At 37.5% G+C, this 9,727-nt stretch overlaps 1 protein-coding gene across 8 annotated transcripts in view; it reads left to right on the top strand.

The window, feature by feature from the left end:
- Positions 1 to 9,727, top strand: part of CTTNBP2 (cortactin binding protein 2) — a 168,982-nt gene that overhangs the window by 79,178 nt on the left and 80,077 nt on the right. For 5 of the 8 annotated variants that reach the window (XR_004268312.1, XR_004268313.1, XM_032276193.1 and 2 more), the window contains exon 4: positions 7,955 to 9,608. Coding sequence is in view for 4 of the 8 variants with exons in the window: in XM_032276193.1 (XP_032132084.1) it covers positions 7,955 to 9,608 (1,654 nt within the window). In the remaining 4 variants the exon portion in view is untranslated. Of the gene's footprint in view, positions 1 to 7,954; positions 9,609 to 9,727 lie in introns of those variants that run through there. The other 3 variants (XM_032276192.1, XM_032276195.1, XM_032276196.1) reach the window with 2 other exon arrangements.

Genomic DNA, 9,727 nt, shown 5'->3' on the forward strand with positions numbered 1-9,727 from the left:
TACTTGTTTAGTACATCAGTGTGGAGTCACAGATGCTTCTTTGGTAAGTTAGAAACTTACCATCACTATCTGTCCCAGATTTAGCCAGGGGGAGCCCTCTTAAGCTGGCTCTTTTTATATATTCTCATCATTTTTGAGCACTTGAGCAAGGTACTCCATGCTCATTTTGTGTTTTCTTTAACCTGATGATTGGAATTAGCTGTTTCTTCCAGGAGCATTAAGTTTCCTATTTGATGGGAGACAGTACTTAGCAACAAGTCTGGAGCTAGGAAATTATATATATTTATGATATTCATAGGTACCCAAAAACATAGCTATATTTTGTCTGTCTCTCTATGTATCAAGCTTTCGGTATACTGACACTGACATTCCTGACTCAAATTCCAGGCCATAGAATATGTACCAGTCCTTTTTCTATTTATGACTCCTTTTTTCCACCAGTGAGAAACCCGATTTTCACTGTACTTCGGTATATTTACTCATTTACTCAAGCGTGGAACACACAGAGTAGTTTCAGAATTACTTACTCATACTGCTGTATAAAGCCAAAATAGAAACCTGGAATTCAATATTTATTTACAGATTTTTAAGGCAAAGTTTGTAGGAAGTACAGTTCTGTCTTAACTTTAAAAATTAATGAGTTTTGAAAATGCATACAGCTGTGTAATCTGTACACCCCCAACCCTACCAACATGATATAGAATATTTCCATTGCCACATAAAGGTTCCAGGAGTATCTCTCCAATAAGTCCCTTCCCCAGCTCAGGCAACTACTACGCACTATTCTGATTTTTTTCATCATGGATTAGTCTTACCTGTATTAGGTAAACTATGACTATTGTTTTATAGTTAGTATGCCTTAAATTCAGGAGCTGTTAGTCTTCTGCCTTTGTTTTGCTTTATCAAAATTGTTTGGCTAGCCTAGATCCTTTGGTCTTCTCTATGAAAAAAAAATTAAAGACAGTTTGGTTTCTCCAAAAGTTTTCAGGGGTCGAAATTTCACTGAATCTATAGACTAATTTTGTGAGAACTGACATCTTAGTAAAATGGAGCGTTCCAATCCATGATTGTAGTATATTTCTCCATTCATTTGGTTCTTTCTCTTAGCAACATTTGGCTTCTATCAGTGTAGCAGTCTTAGAAGTCATTTGTTGCTGTTATTTATATTTTATATTTTGATGCTATTATAAATCTCGTTATTTAAGAATTTCGAATGTTTGTTGTCAATGTGCAGGTATTCAGTTGATTTTTATACGTTCATATTGTGTTCTGTAATCTTGCTATATTAGTTCTAGCTATTATCTTGTATATTCATGATTTTCTGGCTAAAAATATAAAACCATGTGATCTATAAATAGAGAACATTTTACTTCTTCATTTCCAAATTGCTTGCCTGGCTTCCTTTTTCTTCTTCTTCCCCACCAGTGCCCTGAAATTACTGCAGTCACTAGAACCTCCAGTACAATGTTGAATAGAAGTATGAAAGTAGACTTTATTGTCTTTTTCTCTTTCTTAGGGAAAAATATTTCATGTTTTATCATTAAGTACAATGTTAGCTGTGCTTTTTATAGATGCCCTTTATCTCATTTGAGGTTTCATTCTATTCTTACGTTGTTGAAAGTTTTTTTTTGTTTTTTTTTTTTGTCATGAATGGTTTTGATTTTAAAAACTGGTTTATCTGCATTTGTCGGCATAATCCTGGTGTTTCTCTTTTTTTCTTTCAGTATAATGAATTACACAGGTTGATTTTTCAAATAGCAACCAACTTAGATCCCTGAGGTAAATCTTATATAGTCATCTTTTTATTACTCTTTTTATATATAGGTGGATTTCATTTCCCTGTATTTTGCTAAGGAGTTTTGTATCTGTGTTCAAAAGAGATATTTTTTTTCTGTAAATTTTTAAAAAATATCTTGTTTTGTATAAAGGTAATTTTTTGTTCATAAAATGAATTGGAAGTGTTTACCCCTCGGTTTTCTGAAAGGGTATGTGTAAGTTTGGCATTATTTTTTTTGGCATTTTTTTTTTTCATGTTTGCTAGAATTCATCAGTAAAACCTTGTAAGCAAGGAGTTTTCTTTGGGGAAAAGTATTTAATCGTGAATTTAGTTCCTCTTTAAAAAAAATAAAGCCATTCCAATTTTCTATGTCATTTTGTGATTTCTGAAAGTGTATGTTTCAGAAGAATTTGTTTTTTCTTAATTTGTTGAATTTATTGGCACAAAATTATTATCCTTTTAATATTTGTTTATTCTGTAGTGATATCCCCTCATTCATTTCTGTTATTTGTAATTTGTGTTTTTCTCTATTTCTAAATCTGGTTCTCTACATATTTAGCAATATTATTAATCTTTTAGATGAGACACAACTTTTGGCTTTGTTAATTTCTCTATAATTTATTTCTTCTGTTTCATCAGTTTCTTTGGTATTTGCTTCCTTCTACTTACTGTGGATTTAATTTGCCCATCTTTTCCTAGCTTCTTAAGGTGAAACTAGGATCACTGATTTGAGGCAGCTCTTCCAATGTAAACATTTAAAGCCATAAATTTCTCTCTGTCCTCTGCTTTAGCTGCTTTTAGATGCCCTGCTTTCACTGAGTCCCACAAATTTTGGTATGCAGTGTTCTTATATTCATTCAGCCCCAAATATATTCTAAATTACTTTGTGATTTTCTCTTAACCCGCTTTACTATTTAGCAATATATTGTTTTACTTTTGAATTTTGAGGTTTTGTTAATATCTTGTGATTTATTTCCAGTTTAATTCTGCTTCAGTCAGAGAACACATTCTATAAAATTTTAGCCTGTTGAAATCTATTGGTTTGGCAGTTCTCAATAGCTCAGCAAATGTGTTTGAAAAGCATATCTTTTGTAGCTTTGGTATATTGTACCCTATAAATATCAATAGCCAGGTGATTTTTGTAGTGTTTTCAGATATACTATTTATATTTTTGCTGAGCTTTTTGATCTAGGTTTTTAAAATGAGATACTGTTATTATTGTAGATTTGTTTATTTTCTCTGTATTTCTGTCAAGTTCTGCTTTGTATATTTTAGAGAAAATTATTGCCATCATTTTTGTTGTAGGTTCTCTATATGTAATATGTATTTAATTTTTTGGCTGATTTTAAGATTATTTATCTTTCTTTTCAGTAGTTTTACTATGATGTGCCTAGGTTTAACTTTCTTTATATTTTTTTGCTTTGGGATTGCTGAGCTTCCTGGATTTGTATGTTTTCTGTTTTCTCAAATTTATAAATTTTGGGGCCTTTTTTTTTTCTAAGATATTTTTCTTCCCCATTCTATCTTTTTTCTCTTTTTGGATCTCCAGTTCATGGAATTTAGAGCAGTTTATATTGCCCTTGATATAAACGAGATGCTGTTCATTTTTTTTTCAGTCATTTTTTTCTATGCTCTTCAAATTGGATACTTTATTTTCCTGTATTTTCAAATTCATTATCCTTTATATTCTCTTTCAAATCTGCTATTAAGCCCATTCAGTGAACTTTTTGTCAATTTAGATATTATACTTATCAGTTCTGTTTGTACATCTGGTTCTTTTTTACAGTTTTCGTTTGTATGCCAAGATTCCTCTAATTTATTATGACCATATTTTCTTTGAAAATGGCTGGCTGCTTTAAAATCCTTGTCTACTACTTCCAATGTAGATAATCTTGGGCCAGTTTTTTTATTGACTACTTTTCTCTGGACTATGACTCACTTTTTCTTAATTTCTTTGTATGTCGAGTAATTTCTTACTGTATACTGAGCACTGCAGATGATATGGGACAGACTCTGGATTCTGTTACCTGCTGAAGGGTTGTACTTCGTTCTAGCATTTGCAGTTGGCAGCATCTGAGGTCTTTGCTCAGCCAGCCATTCAGTAGCCACCTTCTGTCATTCTCTGGGGTCTCTCCCATAAATATGTAATTCAAGGATCAACCAAGAATGCTGATAAATCATGGCAACCCCAGTTTCATCCTCTGACTCCTTAAGCCCATATGACCAGTGCATTGTATTTGAGCTTCAGCTGCCAGTGCTACTGGAATAGAGAATTGCCTCCAGCTGAACAGCTACACAAAGGCAAATCTCATCCAATGCTACTGCCGCCTCTCTTATGGGAGGGTTTACTCCTCTCTGATTTCTGCATCTTTTATTGCTCTCAAGAGCCTTCAAATCACTATGTTTTATATGTTTTTCAAGGATTTATAATAATTATCTGCAGGAGAATTGATCTATTAAGCATTGCTTCTCCATTACTGGTAGTAGAACTTTCTCTGGTATGTTTCATAATTGAAGAATATGTGAAACATATCAGAGAAAGTTCTACTACCAGTAATGGAGAAGCAATGTTTATTGGACCCCATCTAACTTATAAAAACATTCATCTACATGTTTAATATGGTGTATTCTCTAGATCTTTGTATGCCTCTAGTGTGTTTTCAGAGGAAGAAATATAGTGCAGATTCACACACATTTTAAAATAATACAAGTAGCTATTGTATTATGAATTGAAAATTTAGTATTTTTTAGTGCCAGGCACTATACTGTGTGCTTTACACGTGTTGTCTTATTTAAAAGCATAAAATAACATAATTATTAGGACCATACAGAACGAATCTTTAGAGAGAGAACTTACCAAAGTCACACAGCTAGTAAGTTTGAAATCAGAATTTAGTGGTACATCTCTTATTCTCTTAAGTACACATACTTTGTCTCTGAGCTTAAATGGTCAAGGAGTTTTTAATATAAAAATTATTTTTAAAGTATGGGAGTATGTTTACATACTGACCAGAAGGCTTCTGTAGAGAAACAGGAGTTTAATATTTAAAAAGAGCAACGTGATAGCTGATGGAGTGAGTCCCAGAGGTGATGGGAGAGAATGAAGTTAATTGCTGAAGGAAAAAGTTCAGCATTGAACAGATGGAAAGCTTTCTTCCTTAGATTGAAGGGAAGGACATATGGATTGGTGTGGCTATGAAAAAGCTTAAAGGAGGAGATAGGATGAAAGGGAGAGTGAGTGAGTTTGAGTTTGAATGTTTTTGATAAAGAAGTCTGTAAAGAAAGACTAAGAGTCAGTTGAGTGGTCATTGGGTCAAGATTTGGGGAAAGGCAAAGGTTTGAAATATCCCTTGTAGTAAATGGCAGAGGAAGCTAAATAAAGTTAGGTAGAGTGATTGATGGTTGGGGGTCAGAGATTAATTGAGTTTGGAGCCATATGTTTATATGTATGTCAATTGTGAGGTTTCCTCTGCTCGGCTATCTGTGGTAAGATTTTTTTTTTTTTAAGTCATGCATTAGTCTGAGATAGGATTTACAAAGCTCAAGTGATGGAGGACAAAGAAAAGAATTACAGATGCTTTTATAATAGTATAGTTTTATGTATAAATATCTGACATTAGCTGAGTTGCTCTCCACTTGAAACTCTTTGTTCAATGTGATTTTGAAAGATGATCATCCACGGTGCCAAATTACTGTGGACAAAATGTGAGATATGGTGAGGAAAACTTGAGACAAGCAGAACTCCGAGTGGTTACCATGACTCTGACACTTATTAGCTGGATGACATTAGAAAAAACCACTAATAAGGCCTCTAGTAATTGTTTTGTAAAATGAAGATAGCTCTTAAAATTCTCTCTACCTTCAGAGGCAGATGATAAAATTTGTATTTTAATAGCAAGCTGAAAATTGACCTAGTTTGTTTTTCTTACATTACTATAAAATTTTTTTTGTTGGGGTTAGTATAAAATATGATTTAAATTTTCTTACCAGTTCTAACTTTGCATATGCCTTCTAACAGCAGTCTGTTATTTGGTGCATTTAAAAAGAGTTCAACGTGTTTTAGTTAATATGTCAAATTTGTGCAAGGCACCCATGTGAATAAGATACACATATGAATACAGTATATGACCCTATTGTTCCCCAAATCTTATCTAATCTACTGATGAAATTACTCCCAAAATTTCATACAGTAGAATAAAGTATATGTATAATTATTTTTGAGGAATAATCTATATTCCTGATCATCTATTTATGGACACATCCCAATGCTATTTAGCAATTGTTTGTCAAAGCAGGAAGCATCCCAGAGTAAAGAAACAATATCTCTGACCACCAGTTGGATAGCAAGCCATTTTCTCCTTTTGGTCCCATGACTGGCTGAAGGGAATAGAGTTGTGGATTTTTATAACAGGGTAAGGAACAGCAATACATCCTCGTGACTCATGGATCATGACAGTGTCTTCTTCCTCTGTTATTGATGACAAAAATTTGACTCCAATAAGTAATGACTCTCTTGAGAGTATATTTGTGTTTAACATCTAGAGGAGAAGGTAAATCTATCCATGTCTTTATAATCAGGTAGATCTACTTTAACCTTTAGGGAACCATAAGGCCCATTAGACTGCCGGGGGAATATTTCACTAGTTGGGCAAGGGAGGTATGTGAGCCAACCCGGCTTCTGCATACCAGCTAGGGGTGTGTCCTTTGTCCTTCATGAGCCCCTCATGACAGATGCTCCCCTGGAGAGAAGTGAGAAATCTGCAAGAATATGTTAGACTAGTGTTGCTGTGAGGTTGCCCATGTATCCAGAAAGCCCATTAGTAACCGAAGTTCATTGTTATCGGTGGAACTGTTTTAATTTCAGCTCATTCATTCAGTTTACAATTTATTAAGCACCACTGTGTGCCAGCCACTGTTCTGTGTCTAAAAGACACAGTCTCTGCCCTCAGTGAAGTCATATTCTAGCTTGGGGGGTTGGGGGGTACAGGCAGGTAGTGAACAAAGGGTGATAAACACGAGGGTGGGAGGGACTGTTATTTCCCACAGGGTGGTGATGGAAGCCCTCACTGTAAAAGTGACAGCTGAGCAGAAGCCTGGAAGAAATGCATGAGCCAACCTCTTATGCTATCGGGAGCTTTTGTGTATATTAGAAAGCCCCATCTGGAGAGAGAAAGGCTTTAAAAACTCTAGGTTGATCAGTTAGAAAAAAGGATTCTGCTCTGGAAAGCACCAATCCTAATGGCCTGTGGCTTGGTGAACAGACAATGCCTTTCTGTGAAGGAAAAGGCACCCCTCTCTACGTGCCTGGGCAAGTGGCTGAGTGAGTAGGGAATTTTGCAGGAAGGGAGGGAGGGCTGGAGTTTTGCTCACACTCACCCTCCCGCTTGTCACTCCTGTGCCGTGCTCACCTGGCTTGTGGGAGTGCTATGGGAAGGTGTGCGATGGGAATTCTATGCAGAGAGAACAGCAAGAGCAAAGACCCTGAGGCAGGACCATGTTTAGGAAACTCCGGGCATCCAGTGAAGCTAAGGGAACAAATGGGATCAAAGAAGGAGACAAGGTGAGACTCCACTGACACCAAATACAGTTCTAATAAGATCATTCTTCAGCTCCTTAGAGTTTTCAAAGAACTTTCATGTGTGATTTGGTATTATTTCCACAACAACTCATTATAGGAAGTTCAAAGAAGTTCCATTACTGAGATAGGTAATACAATTAGCAAATATAGGGGCTTAGAATTTCACTGAAGTCCTCGGTTTTCAGTACTTTCCATAATACTTTACCTCAGGGATTAATATTAAATCATTAAACCATTTAAAAAATATCACCAATTCCATCACAGAGCTGTGTTTTTACAAAAATAGACCTTTTTGATCCCTGTGCTGTGATTTAAAGCATCTGGTTATTGTTCTCCTTTTCTGTAGTTAACTTCAATAGATTTTTAAAATTCTCTATTGTTGTAATTTAGATTTTTTTAAATAAAACCATTTACATGTATTTTCCCATTTTAATGAGCCTTTAAAATATTTCTTATCACAACACTTTTTGAAAATGGGGCATTTTTGCTAACCCAAATTATGTAATTCTTAGGAAATTAATAAAAATCTCACAAAAGGTATTTCTTTGGTGAAAAGAAAATTCTGTATTTTAATCAGGGTTTTCCTGTGAATTTTTCAGCTGGAAATGGAAAAGCTTCAGCTACAAGCCCTAGAGCAAGAGCACAAGAAGCTGGCTGCCCGCCTTGAGGAAGAACGCGGCAAGAACAAGCAGGTGGTCCTGATGCTCGTCAAAGAGTGCAAGCAGCTCTCAGGCAAGGTCATAGAGGAGGCCCAGAAGCTCGAAGACATAATGGCCAAACTGGAAGAGGAAAAGAAAAAGACAAATGAATTGGAAGAGGAACTCTCTGCTGAGAAACGAAGAAGCACAGAAATGGAAGCTCAGATGGAAAAACAACTCTCTGAGTTTGACACCGAGCGGGAACAGCTTCGTGCCAAGCTGAACCGAGAAGAAGCACACACCACTGACCTCAAAGAGGAGATAGACAAGATGAAGAAAATGATTGAGCAACTGAAAAGGGGAAGTGACAGCAAACCAAGCCTCTCTCTTCCACGGAAGACAAAAGATAGGCGTTTGGTTTCCATATCTGTGGGAACAGAAGGAACTGTGATGAGGTCTGTTGCTTGCCAGACAGACCTAGTGACAGAAAGTGCTGACCACGTGAAGAAGTTGCCTTTAACCATGCCAGTAAAACCTTCCACAGGGAGCCCCATAGCTTCTGCAAATGCAAAAGGAAGTGTGTGCGCCAGTGCCACAATGGCCAGACCAGGAATTGACAGGCAGGCTTCCCATGGTGACTTGATGAGTGTTTCTGTACCGGCTTTCCCACCTTCAAGTGCAAACAGAATTGAGGAAAATGGACCAAGCACTGGCTCAACACCAGATCCAACCAGTAGCACACCCCCACTTCCGAGTAACGCTGCCCCTCCCACTGCTCAAACACCAGGCGTAACTCCTCAGAACTCGCAAGCTCCACCTATGCACAGTTTACATTCACCATGTGCCAACGCCTCTTTGCATCCAGGTCTAAACCCACGAATCCAAGCAGCTAGATTTAGATTTCAGGGCAATGCTAATGACCCAGACCAAAATGGAAATACTACCCAAAGTCCTCCGTCAAGAGATGTCTCGCCTACAAGTCGTGACAACCTAGTGGCCAAACAACTGGCTCGGAATACTGTGACCCAAGCACTGTCAAGATTTACAGGACCTCAAGCGGGTGCTCCCCAAAGGCCTGGAGCGCCCCCAACAGGGGATGTCGGCACCCACCCTTCAGTCGGTCGGACCAGTGTAAAGACTCATGGCGTAGCACGAGTTGACAGAGGAAATCCTCCTCCTATCCCTCCAAAAAAGCCAGGGCTATCCCAAACGCCTTCTCCACCACACCCCCAACTCAAGGTTATTATAGATAGCAGCAGGGCCTCGAACACAGGGGCCAAAGGTGATAACAAAACTGTGGCTTCACCTCCTTCCAGTTTGCCACAAGGGAACAGGGTGATCAATGAGGAGAACCTTCCTAAGTCATCCTCCCCTCAGCTGCCACCAAAACCATCCATAGATATAACTGTGGCACCTGCAGGCTGTGCCATTTCAGCTCTGGCCACGTCTCAGGTGGGTGCCTGGTCTGCTGCAACCCCCGGACTGAACCAACCTGCATGTTCAGACAGTTCCCTTGTCATTCCTACCACCATTGCCTTTTGCTCTTCCATAAACCCCGTTAGTGCCTCATCCTGTAGACCAGGTGCCTCAGACAGCCTCCTGGTAACAGCATCAGGTAAAGGGATTGAAATGTTATACCCTTTTTAAACAACGTGGCCTCTCCTCTCACTTGCCTTGATTTTCTTCACAGTGCCTTGAAACTGTTTTTTTTTTTTTTTTTTTTTTTTTTTTTTT

Source organism: Sapajus apella, unplaced genomic scaffold (genome assembly GCF_009761245.1).
Source record: "Sapajus apella isolate SASKATOON/1434 unplaced genomic scaffold, GSC_monkey_1.0 scaffold7, whole genome shotgun sequence".
In the NCBI taxonomy this organism is placed as follows: Eukaryota; Metazoa; Chordata; class Mammalia; order Primates; family Cebidae; genus Sapajus; species Sapajus apella.